Genomic DNA, 24,379 nt, shown 5'->3' with positions numbered 1-24,379 from the left:
AACATTTTGCATCTATTTCTGCTTTAGTGAACTACCAACAAACTAGAAAAATTGATGAGACGTTTGATATTGTCAAGGAAAAAGAAAGCACATATTGGACAACGGTTTTAAGAAGAGTAGTGGAAGTAATTAAGTTTTTGGCCGAAAGGGGACTAGCGTTTAGAGGCGATAATGAAATACATGGTGATCCTAGTAATGGCAATTTTCTTGGGTGTATCGATCTCTTAGCCAAATTTGATCCGTTTCTAGAAGAACATGTAAGAAGATACGGTAATCCAGGCCGCGTAAAAGTATCATATTTATCCTCCACAACGTATGAAGAACTAATAATTTTACTGGGGTCAAAAGTATTGGAAAAAATAGTTACAGAAATCAAAGAAGCCAAGTATTATGGAATCACTGTGGATTCTACATCTGACGTTAGCCATACAGATCAACTCTCCATAGTTATTAGGTATGTCTCAAAAACTGGAGATATATATATATGAAAGATTTTTGATGTTTGTTAAAATAGAAAAACATGATGCCAAGTATCTTTTTGACACTCTAATTTCAGTTTTAGAAAATCAGGGAATAGACCCAAAATTTTGCAGATGTCAGTCTTATGACAATGCGGCTAATATGAGCGGAGTGTATTCGGGAGTACAAACTAGATTTAGGGAAATCAACAGCGCAGCCACTTGGGTACCACGTGGAGCTCATCGTCTTAATCTAGTTGGCACAGCGGCGGCAGAAAGCTGCTTAGAAGCTGTAAAATTTTTTGAAATTTTGCAATCGCTCTACAATTTCTTTGCAGCGTCTCCTCAAAGATGGTCTAAACTAAGGTCTTTGGGAAGTAAAATTTCTGTAAAAAGACTTTCAGAGACCAGATGGTCAGCACGTTATGAGGCTGTAAAAACATTATGTGCCCATTATGATGATATACGTGGTATTCTTACAAATATTTCAACTAGTGAAGGTATGAAACCTACAACAGTGATTGAGGCACAAACCTTAATCCATCAAATGAATACTTTGGAGATGGTATTACTCACAGTTATTTGGGAAGATCTACTAAAACACGTCGATATTGTAAATAAATCTCTTCAAGAACCTGGCATCGAGTTTAACACGATGGTGCGACTTTACGACAGTTTAATTCAATATTTATCTCACTGCAGAACTGAGGACATGTATAATAGCTATTATCTTAAGGCAAAAGCCCTTGCACCAGATTCAGAATTTAAAGAATCCGAAACTAGAGTTCGTAAGAGAAAACGACAGTTCGATGAAGGGCCAGATGAGACTCCCTCTCGCAGTGCCAAAGATTCCTTTAAGATTAATGTTTTTTTTATTGTTCTGGATGTGCTTTGCGCTGAAATGACAAAGAGACGCACTGCGTATACCAGCCTTTATGACACATTTAGTTTTCTTACGGATAATACACTGACCGAGGACATTATCAAGGTTAAGGCTCAAGCTCTGGTAAAAATGTATCCGTCTGACTTAGAAGAAAACTTTGTTGATGAGTATTTGATTTTTTCAAATTTGTACCCCAAAACCACCTCTATAACGGATCTCATCAAATTACAAATAAAGGATAAACTTGTGTTAAGTTTCCCAAATGTTAATATTGCATTGCGCATATACCTTTCGATATTGGGTTCGAATGCAGAAGGAGAAAGATCATTCTCCAAGTTGAAGCTTATAAAAAATTTTATGCGTTCAACTATGGGTCAAGAGAGAACTTCGTCACTGGGCCTTCTGTGTATTGAAAGTGATGTCGCTCGCGGCATTAATTTTGAAGATATAATACACGAATTCGCTGTGTCAAAATCCCGAAAAAAGGAGTTATTTTAGGATCTACTTAGTAAACCAAACGTTTTGTATTCGTATTTTTTGTGTATTTGTATTTACATATATTATTTTGACCTTCACTATATAATAATATAAAAATGTTATATAATAATATAAAAACTATATAATAAATAATAAGTTTTTGGGGTATTTTTATTTCAATATATTTTTTTTCAAAGCCCTAAGACCTTTGGCCTTCGTAGGCCCTAGGCACGTGCCTACTGTGCCTAATTGGTAATCTGGCCCTGCTGTACGGGGAAAGTGGAAAAAAGCTTCATAAACGAGAATTAATTATACTTTCATACCAGGGAAAAAAGTATTATAAATAGTAAAATGTTTTAAAAAATGTTAAGAAAAACAAATTAAGTACTGTACTCAATTAGTCATTTTGTTTACACAGTTAAACTCGCAAAATAAGTACTTAAAAACTGGAAATTTATTCATACCCTGATGCCTTTCTGAATTATGAAGTTATTCTGATAAATATGTTACCGGCAAAGTTTGAAATCCGGCTAGGCATTGTATATAATGCCTAAAACTAGCCCGCAATGTATGAAACGATTTAGATTTCACACATTTCTCAGGCTTTTCTATAGAATGCCAAATGAGAAACCGACAAAGTATAAAATACATCTCCGATTCGTTTCGAAAATCACGCGACTTTTAACGAGCACCTCAAGCTCAGAATTTGCCAATCGCACTTTGCAGTTTATACAGGACTGTCAAAATAAACAATTTTACTTAAATTTGTTCAACAAAAATTAGTTTTTCACTGTGCTGCATGAAAATGGAGGAGCTAGCTAGTCATGGTCTATAGACATGAAACAACGATTCGACAATAAACTGTGCAAAATATTAACAATGCAAAAAATTGTGTTTTCTTAACCGAAACTATTTACCAGAAGTTAATAAATGATGTACAAAAAACCAAAATGACTACGAAGAAGGAACCCAGAGACTATTGGTTGCTGAATCACTACGATGTAATGATTGTGAAAAACAAAAGTGAACTCATTTATCCTGTTAAAAGAAGGCGTCAATACTATACAGTATTACGTCACGGACTCTTTTGAGTTATTTCACGTACTTCATGAAGCTCATTTGTCTATTGGACACAGAGGACATGACAGAATGTTGAAAGAACTTTCAACCAAATACAAAAAAATTACGTAATGGTATTCAACTGTACATCCACCTTTGTGAACCTTGCCAGAAAAAACAGAAAGGTATTAGAAAGGGCATTGTTGTGAAACCTCTGTTTTCTTTTTTTTTTCTGAATTTAATTCCCGTTGTCAGGTAGATCTTTATTGACTTTCAGTCTCAGCCAGATAGAGAATACAAATTTATTAATGGTGTACCAATATCATCTCACAAAATTTGTGATTCTCAAATCTCTAACGTCAAAAAGAGCTGAAGAAATAACTTACAACATAGTGGATATATTCTCGTTGATTGGAGCGCCATTCATATTACAGTCTGACAATGGTAGGAAATTTGAAAATGATGTGGTGACCAGCTTGAAGGAGTTTTGGCCAGCGCCGAAGATCGTCCATGGAAAGCCTCGCCATTCACAAAGCAGGGTAGTGTTGAAAGAGCTAATAAAGATATCGAAAATATGCTTTGTATTTGGACGCAAGATAATAAATCTGACCGCTTAAGTGAAGGACTGCGTTTCGTACAATTTATGAAAAATAGAGCTAATCATTCTGGGATCAAAAGAACACCATACGAAGCTCTTTTTGGTTGCAAACCTAAAGTAGGTCTTACAACGTCTTTTCTCCCCCGAAGATATTTTAAAAGACATAAATACAGAGAAGCAGCTAGAAAAAGTAATAGAAAGTGTCCAAACAATGGAAAAAGGCGAAACTAATCAGATTATGCAAGAAAAAGAGCCTACTTAAAAAACATACATAAGATGAAGGCATGCTTACCGAAGAGATTTTTGTTTCCGATACCTGCTGTGTAAAAAATTCATACCTTCTGTGACTATGCTAGAAAAGGTTATTTTGTGTAATATTTGTTTCAAAACTGAAAGTGTTATCGAAAGTAAAATAAACTCTAAATCAATCTTGAAAAAAAGAAAAGAGATTAAAAAAAAAAAAAAAATTCCCATTGCTTCTTTGAGAGCCACTGTGCACATTCTTATTCTTGACGTCGACAAGGGGCGAGGTGATTTGCGCAATATATTGGCAGCTGTAATGAGTGTGATAGAGGATGGTTTCTATAGACTTGAAACTTCTGAAGGAATTTTAAAACAAGTATATGCGAGATCACAATTCACTTTATACCCTAGAATTTGCTTAGAATTGAAGATATTCCTTGACCACAAAATTCCTCTCCAGTCAGTTGCAATTACTCAGTACAGTGACAGCGGCCAAGGATTCCTCAAATGTATGTGTAAAACAAAGTGCCAAAATATGAAATGTCTTTGTGTAAAAAATGTATTGAAATGCAATTCAAAATGTCATTCAAGCCTGCCATGTTGCAACAAGTAGGGTAATTTTTTTATATGAAAATTTTGTTTCTCTTAATAAGAAAAGCACAAATTATGTTTTGTACAACTTTAATTTTTCTTTGCGCATTTTGAATAATTTATTTTAATGGCACTCTCATTTTTTCAGAATAACATTTGTATCTTTGAGATTATTTACATAATAGTCTCATCAGGACTTTTTTCATACTTTGCTAAATAGCATTTGCCATTCTATAGAATGCCTAGCAAAAGTACGTAATACTTCTCATATTTCATACTTTGCCTAAAAACATCCAGCATAATGCCTAGGCATTCTATTGAATGTCAGTGTTTCATATTTTGCCGGTAACATACATACTATATATAAAGTATATTAATAAATATATATTTGAATTTAACAAATATTCTCTATTCGTATAAAGCTAATATTAAATTTTAATTGCAAAAAATAAAAATAATTAAAATTAATTATAATTGCTGGGAACTAATTTAGAGTATCATTTAAATTCAAAGAGCATATGTAATTTAAGCGCACATATTTTAAACCATGAAAATATTATTCCAAAAAATTGCATAAGTTAATAATTGTTGAGCAGGCAGGAAACAGACTTATCAAAGGGATATTTATGAGGTATATCTGAAATCATGAAGTATATTTTAAAGGATCAGCTTCCTCCCCCCCATAAGAAAAGTATATCATGAAGTCAATATAAATTTTGGGTAAAAAAAAAACAGGAAACATTATTGAATAAAATTTACATTTTTATTAAAATAGAAGAATGAAGAATTCAAAGAGATTGAAACAACATTCAAGACTGAAATAAAAGTTATTCTAATTGTTAATACACTACTCCCCCACTGTACAACCAGTGGGGACGAAAGTACAAAATAATGCCCATCAAAAACAGAGCAATGAATTAGAAAAACTAGTTTACAAAATGTACAGCAGTACATTTTTTTTAATATGCATCTTAACTGTACAACAGCATATCCTCATTCAACATGGAAATTAAAATCTATGTGATAGTGATGGGTAATGATACTTAAAACTCAATTAGGATTCAAGCCAGAAAAAGATGAACCGGATGACTTTTAGCATTTGCTCTTCCATTCTGCAAAGTATACCCAAAGAATACTTATATTAAATAATTTACTTTCTTTAAATTTATAAAAACTCTCCACTGCAACTATGGAAGATAACTTTTTTTATTGGAAGATAACTATGGTAGATAATATTTTGTAAAATTCAACGTATTGATTTCTTTGGTAGAAGGGGAGGTATCACTTCTCATTGATGTTTGTGTTAAATAACAAGTAAATAATATTATTTAACACCAACATCAATGATAAGTGATACCTCTCCTTCTACCAAAGAAATCAATATGTTGGATTTTAGAAAATATTTCTGACAAAGAACTAACTTTAAGCTATTATATTTTCAATCTTAAATAAAAATCAAAAGATGCTTTCACTTTGCATCTAACTTGAGATGCAAGAAACAAAGCTTTTGCAAACTTATGGTACATGATATTTCATTTATAGCCATTTTTAGTAACAGTACATTACTTATTACTAAAGGAGATACTGAAAAATAATATGCAACAATTAACTAGCATAAATTTGTTTGGAGCAAAAGAATAATTATTTAACATATATATATGCTTACCAAATAGTTCTTATAAATCCATTGTACAAAATAACAAGGTACCATTAACATTATTTTTTACTTTAATATATTACTTCTAGTAGAAATTTTCCAAGAACATAAGAACAAAAATATTTAAAAAATTTTTACTGTAAAAAGGGGAAAGAGAGACGGAAATTTAGCAAAAATCAGAAAATATAATAATCTTTAAAAATAACATGTTCCATAACTAGAAAATAGCAAAAGAATGCATTTCTTTTTCCAAATTCATAACTAGTTACATTATACTTTTACAGACATATTCCTAAAACGAAATCTATTTTCAATACGTCTATCAAACTTTCAATATTCTTGAGAATTCTTCTGATATTCTCCAGTGATTCTGTCATACCTACATTTTCTTACATTTACCAGATAATTTTTTAACCCTGAGAAGCAAATTTAATCTTAAATTTAGCTATGCCCTCCAGAGATCTAGACAGATAAATAATACTTCAAAAATTATCTGACTAAGAAAAATTAATTTACATACCACAATAAACACATAAAAAATTTCCAAAATTTTAAACCACTAAAAAAACAGTTTTTACAAAACAATTCTGATAGCTCCTCCCCCCCCACACACACACTAAATGTGTAACATTGCTTTTTTGATAAAGAAATGACACAGCTAATTTTAAAGCTAAACATATATCTTAATTTATAAAATTATTTTAAAAGAATTAAAATGTCTTTAAAAACTTATTTTTAAAACATGAAATCAACCAAATCACATTAATAATTCTTACTCAAGTTGATCTTCACCTTAAATTCTATGAAAGTTAGATGAGGAAATATGAACTTCTATATGCTTTAAGGATGTAAGCAATAAAAGCAGCTCTGGCTTGAATCCTCAGTATAGCTAAGAAGTTAGCTGATTAAATATAAACTAAACTTATTAAGATGTTACATGCAAATTTTCCCTAAGTGAATTTGAAGATAAAAAATGAATTAAACACTAGATAGCAATGATGGTAATTTCATATAAAATGAAAGATGAAGAAATAAGCAGAACTCTGAGACATTTACAAATCAAAATTTAAACTCTTTTTTCAATATATGTAGTAATGAAAGACTGTATTCTGAGATACTTCTGACACATGTACATAATAAAACTGCACTATATTAGTTTGAAACAATTTATTACAAAATAAGGCCTTTTTTAAGTAATCACTCTGTGAGTGTGAAACCATGAAAATTGTATGACTTTGGGTGAAGAATTTGCCTTATATGTAATACTTATGTTATATACAGGAATGATTTTCATAATTAATAATGGAATTTACCTGAAGATGACCAAAAATGGTTTAACAACTCTCTTCCTATTACTAAAAAAAGTTAAATAATAATAATAACAACAATTTTCATGAACTAGACTACAGATGTTCTTATGGAAATAAAATTTGAAAAAAATATTTGAAAATAACAATAATACATATTTATGGAATATCAAAATAATTTTCAATTATGATCATGGTACTATACAGTTGTAATATAAATATTTAATTTTTTGAGAACACACACTGGTTACATCACAAAGTGTCACTTCAAAAAATATAGGTTTGTAATTTATGATTTATTAACACATTTAAGTCTTTGAGAAGCCATAAAATTCATATCTTTGAGAAAGTATATAACAAGCAGATACTAACTTCAGCATATATGAAGAATCAAAATATTATTTAAATTTTAACAAATAGTGAAAAGAGCACCTAGAATGAATATTTGAAAGAAAGTCATATAAAATGATAACATCAATCTCTTTATTATATTTACACAGTCATCACAGCAATGCCAGAAATAGGTGCAGGTAAACGTGAAAAGATTTCACACTCACAGGAAAACAGTCACATGCCAGATACTTGGTACACTATTAAATGCATATTTCTGAATATATTTTCACAATAAACAATATACTATTTCAAAATAGCAAAAATAAAGGGGGCAAAACAGAACTTTTTGAAAGCACAAAAAAATTGCACTAAAGCTATAATTGGCATCAGTTTCTGATGATAATTATAAAAAAAGTCTAATTGAAAACCTATGCTATGATGTGATGAGGCCAAGATCACTTATATCTTTATGAGGCAACTGTGCCTCGTGCATGGCCTGTTTAATAGCTTCTTTATAGGGACCTCGCTTCTTTTTATTAAACCTAATTTTAAAATCGTCCAAAAATGGAGTTAATTGGTTGCAAGGCATAAAGGAAGATGTTGAAGACCCAAACCATGACACATGAGCTTGCTGATTCAGCATTGCTCCATTGTCCCTCTGAGAAACATTCAATGCTAGAACTTTACCTGGCCACCAAGGAAATCCATGAATTTTACCCCATACAATATCACCTACTGCCATCTCACGACCTATGTCTAAAACACACTTTTTTACATTATGGGTACTTATCCTCATCATCAGTGGTTTCACCTTGTCCATGTCCCTGAGAGGCGAAGAATGCTTTGGGAAATCCGGCACATCGCCATAATCACTACCGGATCCAGAACAAACACTAATGTTGCTAGCAGTACTTACATCACTAGCTACTGAGTCTTCTTCAATAGAATACTTAGGACTGCACCTCATATAAGCTTTGGCATTTAAACGTTTTAAACTAATAGACAGTTTTTGATGAAGACATTTACTTTTCACATCCTCAAACACATTTGTTTGCTTATTCAGCTCTCCAGGAACAACATTAATATCTCCTGCAAAGCTTGTCCTCAGGCACCACCCATCATTACCATTTGTATTGAACACATTATGGGTATCAGTGTTTTCTAGGTCATATTTCTCAGTCTCAGTATCACCATTTTTGTGCTTTCGTTTTCTTTTCACTTTATGTTTATGATGATGGTGTTTTTCTTTTTCTGCAGCATGTATATCACCATTTTCATTGCTGGGACTTAAAACTGCAGTAGTAGTGGAGTTTGAAGTAGTTGATGCTCTTTTCTGAGCTTCTTTCTTAGCCTTTTTTAAAGCTTTCTTGGCAGCCTTCGCACTAGAAAAGTTTTTCGTACTATAGTCTGAATTCTCTTGCAAAGACCAATTGCTATCTTCTTCAGTATCACTAGCATTTTGAATCCTAGCAGGAATTTTTAGAACAGTATCCTGTCCTTGAGGATTAGCAAAAGAAATTTTGATCACAGGACTTGTTTTTGCTAAACCAGGTTTAGAAGATGTGACATTTCCAACTCCAGTGCCCACAGGCTCATTTTCTTCTATTTTTAATGTATCAACCCTTTTCAATTTCTCAGAAGGCATTGCAGAAGAGTCTGAGCTTTCAAGTTCAGTGGACTTTCTCTTCCTTAAAACCATTTTTTCACTTTTTAGATTTGACCTTGACAAGAAATTAGAATCAGCATTTTCTAATAAAGGACCATTTTTTAAGTCTGTACTTGAAGTGTTAGTTGAGGCACTGTCATTTTTGTCTGTTGAATCAGTTTTTGTACTTCTAGTGGCTATCCTTTGATTTGAATTTGTTGCACTACCCGTATTAGCACCATTTTCAGTCTCGTTTGTACTAGCATTGTGTATATTTTTATTGCTAGCATTATTTCGAGTCACAACACCCTCTACTTTCTTTTGATTGGGGTCATTATCACTAAACATTCCCTGACAATTAGAACACAATACTTTGCGAGGACGAAGCCTCCGCATACGGACACTTTTATCTTTAGCATTTCGTGCATAAGGTCTACACGGTCCAAAGAAAAACTGCGAAGAACCAGGGGGGACTTGATAATATGTATGTCTTTGCTTTAGAGCATATAATTTGTCTGTTTTCTCTTCAGTTCCTTCTGGATTATTAGTAGACCCATCCTCCTCTTTAGGTAACACAGGTGGTGTCGGTGGTGGTACTATTCCATATGGACTATTCCTGGAAAAAAAAAAAAAAAAAAAGACAAATTTTGAATATCAAGAAGTCATAAAGATAATACTTTGTATGTATGTTTAGAGAGTATGCCCAGTCTAAAGAACTTCTGTTTTTAGCCTGATTCCTGCAAAACTAGATAAATTCTACAATATCTCAAAAATTATGCTTATTCAAAAGCATATCCAGAACCTATATGATACATTCCATATATTTCTATATGCAGCAAATAGAGTTTTATACAATTCTTACACAATTTTTAACTAACCAAAGAAAAAATTATTATATGGTAAGTAACTACTCAAACAGAAATTAAATTTTTAAGTAAAATATTATCAGCTAAAATAAATCAACATTTTTAAAAAAACAGTACTGGAAAGAGCTATAATGAATCTAAATTGATGTAAATAATAATTTAGTATTTGTTAATATCAGCAAATTTAAAATTATTTAAATGCTAAGATACATAAATAATCATTTTGACTCTTCTTTCATTTTAACTGTTTTAAAAAATGCACTCAGTTCAATATCAGTGAATTAGATAATTAAATTCAACATTTCAGCAAACAACAGAAATTTGTATACATGTCTAATTTAACTCTTTGTTGCATCATGTCCACTCTAGTGGACAAAAGTTTAAATTTGTTTATTCTTCTGTAAATACCTTAACAGATTCCATTTCTGTGTTTATTCATTCTATATTATTAGAACTTTCAACTGTCGATCATAGATGGCTGTATAGCATCACTAAGTAGAGCATTTCTATTTGGAAAATGGCTGCTACTTCTGTTTCCAAGTTAGTACAATTTCTCATTGTAAACATTATATAATATTGCTTACATTTTCTTAAACTGCCCTTTTTTATTCATAATTAGTAATTTTAGACATTTTTTTTTAAATGTCAGTTTGAGAAAATTGTGGAGTGGGTAGATAAAGATCTACCAAAAGGAGTGAATTGAAACCCAAATGTACTGCTTATCAAGCCAAAACACCACTGGAAATGCTTGTTTGGCAAGGAATTTCTATAACATTTGACATTTGAATCCAATAGGTACAGGTTACAAAATCGTAGCAAAATGAATTCAATCACAATCGACAAAATGAAGGTATTTTGGGTAATCCGTATGTCCATTTCAGTTGTAGATTTACCATTTAGAAGATATCACTGCAAACAAGGCAGGAAATGATTTCAAATGCAATGACCGTAAATCATTGGGAAGAGATTTGTATGCATGTACGTATATGCATGCTGTCCACTGTTGTGAACAAAGTGAAGCAATTATTTAAAACGAAATTTGAATAAAAAATTTTTTTAATTATTACTAAGGTTATTTTAAGTAGAAAAAATACAATCATTTTCGTTAAACTTCTCTAGATTATTTGTATGCAACAAAGGGTTAAAAATCAGCTTGACAGATTTCTTTGCAATAGTAATATTTTAAAAATATTTATGTTCTTTGAAAAATACATGAACAAAATGCCAAAATCAAGAACGGCAAAAGAGCAGTTCAGTGGACTTCATTTGATAAAACTCAGAGTTCGTATAAATGAATAAGATAAAAATAAATATGCATATATTTTCACTTTAATGATCTGGAAACAAGATTCTAGTAACTGAATCGAAAGTATCTTAGAATATTATCTGTGGAATAGCACACAAGATCTTCATTGGACTTAAACTGCATTTGCAATGTAAAAAAGACTGAAATTACAGATATTCAGACAGTCAAAGAAAAATCAGATTTTAGATACAGTTGTATGTACTATCTTACTGATTAAGAAATTTAACTCCTATGAAAGGCTTAGAAAAATCAATCAATAAATTTTTTATTTCTTAATAATGCTTATTTTGACTATGTGATTACCTCTCATTTTCTTTTATTCCTTTTATAATTCCCCTCTCACTACCATACAGGTACAATTTTAAAAAAAAGTTTTCATTTAGATGTACACACATGTTAAGGGCAAAACTTGGAATAAGCAGATTCTAATTTTTTATTAAAGCTTATCTCTTAGACTGAATTATTTAGCTTACATAATTTTATTACCAAGTGATGTTCATTTCGATTTTTTTAAAACCATTTCTAACAATCCTTTAAAACTAGTTTACAGTACTTAGTTTTTCATAAAGCTAAATCAATTAACATTCCTTGTCTTTCCTGTTTTATTTATAACTGGATATCAAAACAGGCATTTAAATATGACCTGAACTGCTTGATTACTTTGTGTAGTGATTGATTATTCTGATCATCATTCATTAGCTACAGTGCAGTGTAATCATGTTTAGCTGAAAGTAACACTGCAACAGCTAAGGGCAAGCAGAAGTGCACCAGTCCAACAAACAAAGGATTACTTTTAAGTTTTTAGCAGGTGTGATCGTAGACAATCTAACAAGTATAAGGGGTGCATTAGTTTTCCAATGTACAGGAGTGAATATGCAACCAACCAAATACCTTCTGAGATGAAATGAAACAATTTCCAAAATGTCGAGAAAGTTGAAGGGCAACAGAGGGGTCTTCAGATTATGACATATTTTGCAACCATGTAACTCCCTCCTTATGATTTTATTCTTCCAAGTCATTTAAATGTCTTAATATTTTCATGTTTTGGTTTCTCGGTTCTCTTCTCTACGCATTTAATAAAGCATATTTCATTTATCCTTTTGGGGAATTTTACTTACTTCTGCTACAGGTCAAGATAAAAATTAGTACATAACAGGCTAAAAGAATATTACATACAAATAATACTGTTTTCCAGTTTATTTTCAGCCAAGATTACATTGTAAAATATATACATATAATATGATATGTGAATCTTTTTTTCTTCTCTTTTCTCCCAAAACATGAAAAGATAATTTTATGTTTTTTAAAGTGTAAAAAGTTTATAACATTAAAGAGGATTTATTTTAATGTTGTAAATTTAAATTATTGACTTGCATAAAATTCAAAAACATAGTTACATAGTTCATTATGGAATTTCTTTACTCTGCGTATTATTGTGACACGTTAGGGAAAAACATGGTAACATAAAGGAATTCTACTACTGCAATTAAGAGTTTAGATTTACAAAGCAATAGAACAATACTGGGAATTTGGGTTTGATGTTTTTGACTGTATTTCTGTTTTAGTGCTAGGTGTGCTGTGTTAACCATGATGGTGATTATTATCGGCCAGGAAGGTTACGGCACACCCATATATTACAATACATTAGCTACATTAAATTGCATCATATACATACACAAGAAAAACATGATACATAAATATGAAGACTGAAAAAAGAGCTTAGAAAGAATGGAATTTAACTGAAATAAAATCGTCCTATATACCTAGCTATCAAACATTTCAACTGCACACTTTCTGAAATACACATGAAAAGATGAAGGGAGAAAAAAAAAAAAGGGAAGATTCATTTAAATTTTTCCATGGACTATATGAGTATAGTGCAGCACATTTGCATTATATGACTGGGATCATCAAACAAACATTACTTAGTTTAAAATACTTTTAATGTTTCCTATAAAAATATTTACATTAAATAAAATTACTCAAAATCAAATTGAAAATTTTATTTTAGCTTACTATAATTTAAAATATGAAGACAATTGTTAAAATGCAAAGTATTTTAATCAAAAGCATGTGACACATAAAAAGTGGTACGAAACTACACAGAGAAGAACTTTAATCTAATATCTAATTAACTTTCTTGTTAATTAAGAAAATTTTTTATTGCATTCTATAAATAATAATAATAATAATAATAATAAAAAAGTACTGAAAATATAGATAAATACCAAAATTTGAATAATAGTTTTTTAATATATATATTTTTATAAACAAACTATATATACTTAACAGTTAAATGAAATATTGACCAAATTCATCCCTTAAAGTATGGAAGTCCCCCCCCCTACCAGAGATAACCTCCTCCTGGTTCAGAATTATAGGTTCATACGAAAGAAATTCTGCTAGCTGCTAATAATATATGAAAATGATGGAAAAATATTTAAAAGAAAATATGTTGCACAAAATACCCAATTAATACCAAAGACAAAGAAAGTCATAAACACATAGCTGCAATTGAGTGAAATATTATCAATACTGGTCTTTTCCTACACCTATTTCTGGAAAACTAGAAATATTGTTTTACTGCACATTTTTAATTTACTATGTTTATTATTTTACTGTAATTTTATGTTTGCAGTAAATTTTGTGAAACTTTTAAATTTATGTTCATAATTATTGTGTTTGCATCCATTTAAATTGCTTTACTATTATTTGGTAGCATTTACAGTTCTAAGAAAACAGATGTTAGAATTGTGCAAATAGCTTAAGAGGTATTCAAATGCTGGTGACAAATTTTTATTGCAATATTTTGTGGTCTTTATACAACTTTGCAACATATTGCAAATTTCAAGAGAATTTTAAGAGACTGATTTTTCTAACATATTCTATTGAATGTCACTTATTCTGGAACTATAACATTACTATTACTCATAATCCAATTTGCAAAAAACTTTGCCATAATTTTAATGGCACATATAACAGTTCAGCATTGTAATTTATTTCCTTCAGCTCCTTCTTTTTGAGTGTAAGTATGTAAATAATTCCTATTGTAGAAGCCTGAGCTTATTATAACTTCAATCTAGTATACAAACTGAAATGCTACTGAGTTACTGGATTCATAATTTTACAGGAATACTTTTAACTTTTTAATAATTTTCAAGTCAAAGAAAAATGTCATAAATAATTATATTGATGTAATTTCTTAAGTTTACAACTTACAATTAATTAGTTTAAAACTTTTAATTTAAAATAAGTTATAAATAACTAAACATTTTCTATAAATATTATCATTAAAATCTTAAAATATTCTTATCATTCAGTTTCTTAAGACAAGACATTCTGTAATATGCACTTTTCATTTAACTCAATTTTAGGATAAATGAATTTGTATTAAGAATTTTTTCCCATGGAAAACATTCTTGGCTTTGGGTTTTTGTTTTGTTAAGAGATTTTACTGAATAAAATCATTTAACTCCCTTAAGGAAAAAAGTTGCCAGATAATATAAGTATTTCAAAACACTGATTCTAAAATCTGCAATATCCCTTCAAAATTTTATACATAGTTCTGCTTTGCTCATTCTAAATTACACACTACTTAACACATCTTCAAAATTTAATACAAATATACTTCTTTGACAGTAAATTTAATTTTTATTTAATATTTTATGAAAATATGTATAAATGTTTCTAAAGCTAATACTAGCACATTCAAACAGGTCCGAAAATAAACATGCAATTTTAACATTATAGTTACAATACACAATTATCGTAAAACTGTCCGAATTGCAAACTGCCGTAAAAATAGTATTAATAATGTTTTTCTCTCTATGGATTTTGGGATTAAAACAAAATTACTCCTTTTATGTTAGACAGACAATTAGAAAAATTTTCTGAAATTCTGTGATTACACAGAAAACATTTTCAAAGACATTTGAAGCCTCCAAAACCATCTAATAATAAAAATGAAATTTTGGAGACAAGAATTTTGATTTATATTTTATTTTTATGTTTATGAACTACATTCACAGGTGACTACGATATGATCGACCAGCATGACAGAGCAGTAAGGAAAGGTTGTCTCCAATTGGATCGCTGTAATGTTCGGTCTAACCAATCAGTTGAGTCTTTACAAATAAGTACCGCCTAAATTCTACTCCCCACTAGCATTACTCATCCATCCTATTTAGATGTGCAATAGGTATAAAATTGAACACGAACACCAGTGGGAGGATCTGAAATTATCAATCGATCAATTTTTTAAATATTCTCAAATACATATACATTCTCAAATAGGTGAAATTGCATCAGCGTAAGGAAGAATTATAAATATACTACAGCAGTGGTCTCAAACTGGCGGTCCGCGGGCTTCACGCGGCCACCTAAGCGGTTTTATGCGGCCCGCGAACACTTTTCAGTTATGTATTTGTTGCATATACGATGCTGCAAAGATTTCAAAATTTTAGTTATTTGAAGACCAAGTTTACAATTTTTTCAGTACCATTAAAAACGAACTTGAATAACACAGCAGAAAATCTACAAATGGAGCTAATTAATATAGTGTGATATATATCTTATTCAAAGATTTGAAGAACATATTTTTTACTCGTACTTGTCAAAAGATAAATAATCTCATTTACGACTTTAACACCAGGAATAATCGCTCTGTCTAAGCTTAAAACATTTTCATAATTTATTTATTTTTATTATTTATTTTTAGTGAAATTTAAAGTAAGTTATTTAATGACTAATTAACATATTAAATTATTGGAAATAAATGCCAGCCTGAAATTATTTAGTTGCCAGTATCCTTAAATTGCAAATGTAACCAATAGAAATTTCTTTTAGAGGTATATATATATATTTGAATTTTTTCTTCTGCCTTATTTTACGCATATTTTGATGATTTAGTAAGCGAAATTTAAAATTTTACTATTATTATTATTATTATTATTTATGCATTTAAAAAAAAGGAAGAAGAAAAGAATTCTGGCCCGTCCCAGTTCGAGCATTTGGCCATTCATCGAGCGAAATCTGACTTTTAAACAACTGTACTACAAAATACTTCGAATGATTTCACAAATTACAAAACTGAATAACGAATAAATATATAATCACGCAACACTTACCAAATATTTAAATGCTTATTACGTTAACTTACACTTCTTCTGAATATCAAATTTTAATTAGATTTTCAACTGCTTAATATGAACGAATATCGTAATTCACTGTAACAGATTATCTCCAACCCCCGGAAAAGGGGAAAAAAAAAAAAAAAATCGCATTCAGACTTTTATTATTCTTAGTTTTCCTGTAGCGTAAAGACCTCAAAGGTGCCTTCCCCCCCTTCCTGAGGGAAATCAGCAGAATTCGCATATTGGGACGTCAAAGAAAAAGTGCATCTGTTAAATTCATTACAGAAGCTATTAAATACTGAATAAAATTACCTGCTTTTCGCTACCCACACGGTAAGAAAAATATGCAGGCATAATTTGGGGGGGGGGAATGCTATCGTAAATTTTTAAAAACTTTTGTGATTTTTACACTGTTTAATTTAAACAGGTTTATCGCGTTTGCTGATTATTTGGTTTGAATAAAATATTACCAAGCGTCTCCCTTTTTTTCCACAAGAAAAATTTAAAAGATTTTTTTTTTAATTCAGGGCTGAATTTTTTTTATATAGCATTGATTTTCAAACTAATCAATGTAGAAATATAAAAAATGAGGATTTTTCAGAATTTCCCACATAATTTACCATACTTAACGGTTTTTCAAAACACCTTCGATCTGTCTTTATTCGGGGGGGGAGGGGGTAACACGGGTGTTAACGATGACGGATTTTTAAATCAGAATATTTAAACTTTTACTGTTTGCCGCCCCATGATATTAAGATCAGATTTTTTCAAGTTGAATGAATACATCATGGACAAGGGGAAGACAAGAATGGAGGACTTTGAAGAAGAATGACGTTACGCGTACTTCAAGATACCGATTTTCTTTACCCGCACCCATTCTATAAAAATGCGTACAAAAGATCTCTCTTTCTCTTTTTTCCGCGCCACAGTTAAAAACTGTTACCGTAATTTTTTCTTGGTCATATATGATTAAAATCATGGGAATGAATTTATAATTTCAAGAAATAACGGAAGTGATACCATAGAAATGATATGTAATAAGAATGATTACATTCCAATTAACTTTCTCTTTGACAATTTTGTTTTAAACTCCAGCGCTATTAGCAGTCCTATGATTTTATCTTTAGTCACACATCACCGAGAATATTATAATAGCTATAATATATACTATATATAAGCAAAAAATTTAGAACCAATTTTTCAGCAGCTTCATGCAAGAAAACATTGCGCATGATTATATTATGTGTTTTTATGAAATTGTTTTGTACTTACACACATATATATATATATTACACTTAACTAAAGACGGGTAACATAAAAAGTGTTTCTTATATATTTTATTTTCGTTTAATGCCATAACACAAAGAGCACGTTTATCAGTTTTAGGAATTAAATTAAGATTATTTAGACTAGGTAAAGCACTCGAGGGTTATTTGCCTAAAACGAATGTTTTCGCGGATGGCTTTTAAAGGAAAAGTAAGGGATTTGAACCCAGCTCAAACTACCAGTGTTCAGGTTGTTTTTAGCGCTTGGTCACTGGTGGGCTTTTAAGGTTTCCTTTATTCGATTATCGCTAAGTACGCAAGAGCCACCTGCCTACAAGAGATACCTTCAGGGACGAATTTAAAGGAAAATTGGCTCGTATCCAAGTTATACATGAGGAAAATCAAGGAAACGCACATGCAGCTACCCGTTCACCTAGCATCAAACTTAGGCTGAATTATCAGTGTTCAGCGGCTTTCCGTTCAGACACTGGTGTGCTTTTTTTAAGATGATAAATTCTTTGAAGAATACTGAATGATAAATTTTTGTTTATTTTTTTACACAATGACGCCTAATGCATTTCTTTATGGGATTTATGTTGCTCATAATGAAAATAATAATAAAAACAAAAAAAATAATTTTAAACTAATTTGAGACCCGGGAATTAAGTGTTTCAATTCAACTCTGCGCCAAATTTAGTTGTTAAATCTCCAAGTTTAATTGTCAAATCGCCAAACTGACTCAGCGATAACCTCCGCATCTAAACTAACATTTTGACATGTTGCAAAAACTCTTCTCGGAAAATTAAATAGTAGATAGGAAAAAAGAAGAATTGTGATAATTTACAATATTCATAAGAAAAATATAAAACTAATGTCTTTCCAACGAAGACAAAATGCAGGGTGTTTATAAAGTCCCGGACCCATTTTGATGTTTAATAACTCATAAAATAATAAAGATAGATTAAAATTAATAACATAAATGGTTAGATAGACTCAAAAAGTTTCATGACCCTTGTCAATGAACTTCCACGTGTGCCCCCTTCGTCGCACGGAGAATATCAAGTCGATATTCAATTCCACGCCAGGTACCGGCAAGCATGTCGGCATCCACAGAGGCTATTGCGGTTGTATTAGAACAAACTGGTACTAGTACAAAAAGTACTAGAACAAACACATGAAAAGTAAATATAACATTGCAATAGTTGCCAAAAACAAAAGAGAGAAAAATGCAATTAATAAGCAGAAGATATTTAGAAAAGTACAGATATTTAGACTGGAAAATGAAATTATCTGAAATTAACCACACGCGCAGACGATATTTACAAAAGTAAAGATACTCAAACCTGAAAAGGAAAATATATAAGTTATTCCATCAAATAAATGTCATATGTTTGTTTATATCTTCATTATTTTATGAGTTATTAAACATCAAAATGGGTCCGGGACTTTACAAACACCCTGTATATTCCATGATAACAAATAAAGTTTTAACTCTCATTTAATATTAATAAACAACTTTAACTATCATTTCGAATATCAGTTGATTGTTGTGTTGAACTATTTGACGATGGATGGGTATCAAAAATCACATCGTAGCTTCGCGCTCAGGGTTTATAAAAGCTTACTCCCTACTTTCTCAGGGGAAAAAAAAAAAATTCTATTGGGTTCTAATATGGTATATAATTCTTCATTTAAAACCATGTTTTCTTTTTTTGTTTAAAAATATTCTGTAAGGAAAATGACAGAACCAAATGGTATATTACTTCATTTACATTTTAGACAAAACATTTAAAATTCGGCCGCCTAATCTTAAACTTCAAATTCAAATGTATTGCCTTTGAATGGAATAAATTTTTACTACATTGTAAAGGCATATTTTTTGTTATATATATATATATATAGAAGGCTTTGACTGTGTCATTTCTTTACAATATTTTTGAATAAAAATAACATTTTAATAAAAATAATTAAAAACAAAAGAAAAGCATAATTAAACATGCAAGTCATTTCAATAAAAATTTAAAATACCATAATAACGTTTCCTGCTTAAAATGAAATAAACTATTCAGACAAAGACTTATAAAAATTCTGCTTAAAATAAATGAAGTCATTGATGAATACTTTATGAAACTTCCCTTACAGGAAAGTATTTCTCTGAACAGTTTTCTTATTCTTCACTTTCAAACATGCCCTTCTAACATTATTTTATTATTTTTATTTAAATCGTTTCAAATGCTTAGGGATGAACCTCAAAATACTATATCAAAACTACTTAGATGTTCCCTCTAACAGAAGAAAAAGTTTCTGTAAGGTTTTCTTTGCGGTAGTGGGAAAATACGAATTAGAGAAAATCAATCAAGGACACCAATGACGTAGTAGTTGTAGCTCCTCGAATGATCAGGCGTATTATTCAGGATTTAAAATGTTCTTCGCATTTTTGCTTGTAAAAGAAAAATGCCAGAAATTTTATGACTTCTGAGGGAAAGTTTAGAAATTGCTTAACTAACTACCTAATTTCTTTAAATTTTCGCACTTTCAGAATGTTTTTTTTTTTTTATAAAGCATTATATATGACGCCATGGTTCATTACCAAAGAAACAGTTATCAAAGACAACCAGAAATATACAAAATACTATGCAGTGTGTATTTATCACCTTTCTAAAGATAAAACACTCCTTATTAATGTGAGAAACATCAGATCAGAGCAACAGAATAAGATTGCATACTAATCTGATGATAGGATACTAGACTAAATAATCAAAAACGCGATATTTTATGAATACGAAAACACATATTTAATTTTAACTAGCAGCATTATATGAACAATTAACAGATTCATATGAGAAAATTATTTTATGTGGTTTAATAGCACCCAAATAAAGAAATTCAACATAAAAATTAACAGAAATAACCTATCTTCTGTTTATGCTAATTTTTTATTTGAATTTCTTCATTTGTTTACTATTAATTAGAATACATTTTTTTACGGTATTTTACAAAAATATTCAATGAACACATTTCTTTTCTAAGGAGAATCTTGAAAAATACAAATTTCTTCATGACACAAACTAAAATGATATATCTCTTAGTGATAGGATAAGTTTAGTCTCTTAGTGATAGGATATAACTAAAGTTTTTTACACCAGATTTTACATGCTGCCTACAGCAACATTAAAAAATTTATGGTATAGTACGCATTTTTTTTTTACTCTAGTTTTTTGTACGTAGTATACTGTATATTAAAATACATACTATACCACATATCACCATACATATTTAAAAATATGTAGCATACAACATTTAAAAAAAACTAGAGTATTTTCAATTCTGTTATGCAATGTTGCGAATTTTCATCAGGTTTGGAATGTATTACAACAAATCAAATTAATACTTTTAAACTAATCTATTGTAATTTTTCATGCCCAACAATCACTTGTATAATCAATCAAAATTTATAATTCTATGCACCAATCTCTTAAAATTATTCAAACCACAAATTTTGAACTTTCACATATTTGTTTCCTAAAAATAATTATAAATGGCACAGTAAAAGTAAATACATACTTAAAACAAATACACACATACACACGTGTGTGTATGCATATTACACATATATATGTCTGTGTATATTTACTGTAAATATCTTTCATACTTCTCATCTCACTAGAAGTTTTTGACCTCTTACATTTTCATCTAATTTTCACATACATACACATAGATGCCTTTTATATTTTAGTTTCATGTGTAGCATATTTAAATAAATGTACCCAAAACAAAACTTCGAAAATTTTAGCAAACAAACATAAAAACAATAACTCAATGAAATGTGTGAAATATGTATAAAGATATCTGTGAATATGAAACCATTAGATCGTGTTAAGCATTTGAAAACAAAACATACAGCAGAGAAGATCTATTTCTCATATTATTTAATCATATTTCGATTTAAGCTTTAGCATTTGATGCACCAGTATAAAATTAAAAGATATTAATGTAAAATTTAAAGAAATATTCATGGAATTGAAATCACGAGGTGACAGATCTGGATTACATTCAAAGGAATAGGAATGTTTCCCAAAAACGAAATTAAGGATAAAATAATTATATTAAAAGTTTATTGCATTTCATTACTGCATTTTATACTTAAGATATATGTATTTCTAAAGTTTCGAATAATTTAAAAAGTTAAGCAAGATAGAAGACAACTTTTGCATACACAGTGTTAAAAACGTAAATAACAAGAGTTAAAACTGCATTTTTTGCAATTTTATACCTTTGTAAACAAAATCATTAATATACATTTCTAAAAATCAAATTATGGAATGAAAGTAACAATGCCTTCTAATATTTTAAGGATTTAAAAGTTAAATTTCAGAAAACAAAGTAATTTTGTACAGGATGAAACACAACCATGTGAATCAATTTCAAAACATCAAAATTTATAAATAAGCCGGTAATAATCAAGTGTTATATATGAATAAGTTCGTAAAAATATAAAGAAATTAATGGTAACAGCTATTTTATATTTTATTGAACTGTATGAAAGAAAATGAGTGCAACAGCATCCTACATAAACAAACTTCAGATCTGTTTTTATCTAAATGTTATTTATCATTAAAAGCTGTTTTACGTACTTTTTAGTAATATCCAGTAGTGCTCCTTGAAATATTTTATCTCCTATATGAAAAGAGACCACTAGAACGTCGATTAAAGCATCTTCTACCAATACTAAAATTTTTGTCCCCTTCAATTTTGTGACATCAGAGTCCGTTTCGGTCGCCATTTCTGATATGCTAGGCTTACCCTCCATGGCTTTGGAAGGCAGGCGAAGACGAAGAAGCAGACTGCGCTTGCGCAGTAGCAAATCCTCCGATAGCTTTTTCTGGACTTCGAAAACATATAAACACTTTATTATTTACGCATGAATTTCACATCATGAAAAACTACATTCTTCAAACTACTATGTACAATATATATTAGACATTTAAATGCTCTTAAAATTGTTAACCATACAGAGAAATAAAACGTCTCTCCTAAGAGCCACGTTCGCAAACTCTTATTCGTTATACGGGAAACCCTTGTTTTCTTTTTCCACGCTAACGGGGTAAGGCTTAGTACTACCTTCGGTAAAACGCCTAGCTTTAATCTCATAATATAGGAGTTTTTTATGTTCTAAAAGAAGTATTATATGAAATAAATAGCTATAAATAATAAATCTGATGTTTTTCAAATGTCTTCTATTCCCAAACTTTGAAAATTAAAAGATGCCATAATCGTATGCATTGGCTCAACGTATGTGGTATGTGATTACAACTCAGTTATGTTTGCTCGACGCCATTTTGAGCGATTCTCTTTCACCCTGTAAATAACTACTAGTGTTAGAACTGACGAATGCTATTTTGCTAAATGGGAATTTTACGACCTATCTGTTCTTTCCGACGTAGGGAAATGCGTTTTACATAGAATTTTGAAGGCAAATGTTTTAGAACCTAACAGTTTGACTGTTCTGTTGTAAGATCATTAAGTTTATTTAATAGGAAATCTTGATGAAAAGTGCAACAAAATGCGAATTCAGTTTTCAAATTACGGTTTCACAATATACGAAAAATTTATGGAAGGAGCAAACAAAAATAAAATATTTTAAAACCACGTTAATAATTTAAGTTAAATGTAAAGATTTATGGAAAACTGATTAAATAATTTCACTTAAAAACAGATTTAAATTTACACTGAAATTTTAATTTTGTTTTAGAGGCAAAATTATTCTTTCATTAATAAAGTGAAATTAAACGATATTTCATATACCAGCATTATAAAAATTTTTGCTAGAAGAAAGTAACCGTTTCTTGGGAGGAGGGACTTTTTACTTTCGTTAGTAAATATTTATGTTTTAATAAACTGCATTTGTAGTAAAATGATGTGTGCTATTTATAACACAGTGTTTAAACATGTGCTTACAACGTGTATTTACTACAAACTTAGTACTGAATCTGAAAAGATGTTTTATAATCCATTTCCCATTTCAGTATATATTATTTAGTAATTAATCTACATAAAATTTGGAATTAAAGTTCACTATTATAACGTGAGGTCTCGGATAGAAATAATAATAAAAAAAAAAAAAAAAGCGTTTTTAAGTTATCAAATATTTTTATGCATAAAAAAAAAAAATAATGGTAAACTTAATTCTACAATTAAAAAGCTACTTTTGTGCATTTCAGGCAACATGTTAAGTAAAAGATAACAGATTAAGAAAGAGATAGTTTGCAAAACGTGTGTACGTACTTTTTTATGTAAAACGTATGTAAATTAAATTCAAGTATGTGTATATGATTTATATAATTATTTAAAAAATGAAGATATAAACAAAATAGTGCTCTGATCTAAAGAATTAATCCCTAGAAATTCAAGATATCGATGACAAAATTATATTTTTAAAATGAGAAATGTTCAAACTAGCAGTGCCGATCGACAGGGAAAAGGGGATTTGTTATGATATTTTCCCATCATAAATAAAGATTTTTACTTTTATTTATTTAAAAAAAAAAAAAGCTATAGT

At 29.9% G+C, this 24,379-nt stretch overlaps 2 protein-coding genes across 2 annotated transcripts; one reads left to right on the top strand and one right to left on the bottom strand.

Moving 5' to 3' along the window:
- The first annotated feature begins 498 nt into the window (after positions 1-498).
- LOC146997355 (zinc finger MYM-type protein 1-like) lies at positions 499-1,839 on the top strand. The gene has a single exon (XM_085817850.1). It carries the CDS (start codon positions 499-501, stop codon positions 1,837-1,839), a length of 1,341 nt encoding a protein of 446 aa, XP_085673976.1.
- A 3,211-nt stretch (positions 1,840-5,050) lies between these two features.
- LOC118181756 (uncharacterized) lies at positions 5,051-22,890 on the bottom strand. The gene is made up of 2 exons (XM_035350950.2): positions 22,455-22,890; positions 5,051-9,867 (listed from the first exon to the last, which is right to left on the bottom strand). Exons 1-2 carry the CDS (start codon positions 22,628-22,630, stop codon positions 8,040-8,042), a joined length of 2,004 nt encoding a protein of 667 aa, XP_035206841.1. The 5' UTR covers positions 22,631-22,890; the 3' UTR covers positions 5,051-8,039.
- Between the last annotated feature and the right edge of the window lie 1,489 nt (positions 22,891-24,379).

The sequence above is a fragment of the Stegodyphus dumicola genome, chromosome 5, assembly GCF_044657685.1.
Source record: "Stegodyphus dumicola isolate Sdum_Otavi_A_Nest chromosome 5, ASM4465768v1".
NCBI classification, from domain to species: domain Eukaryota; kingdom Metazoa; phylum Arthropoda; class Arachnida; order Araneae; family Eresidae; genus Stegodyphus; species Stegodyphus dumicola.
Note: the sequence above shows the minus strand (reverse complement) of the source record. Positions and strands in the feature narration are given on the sequence as shown.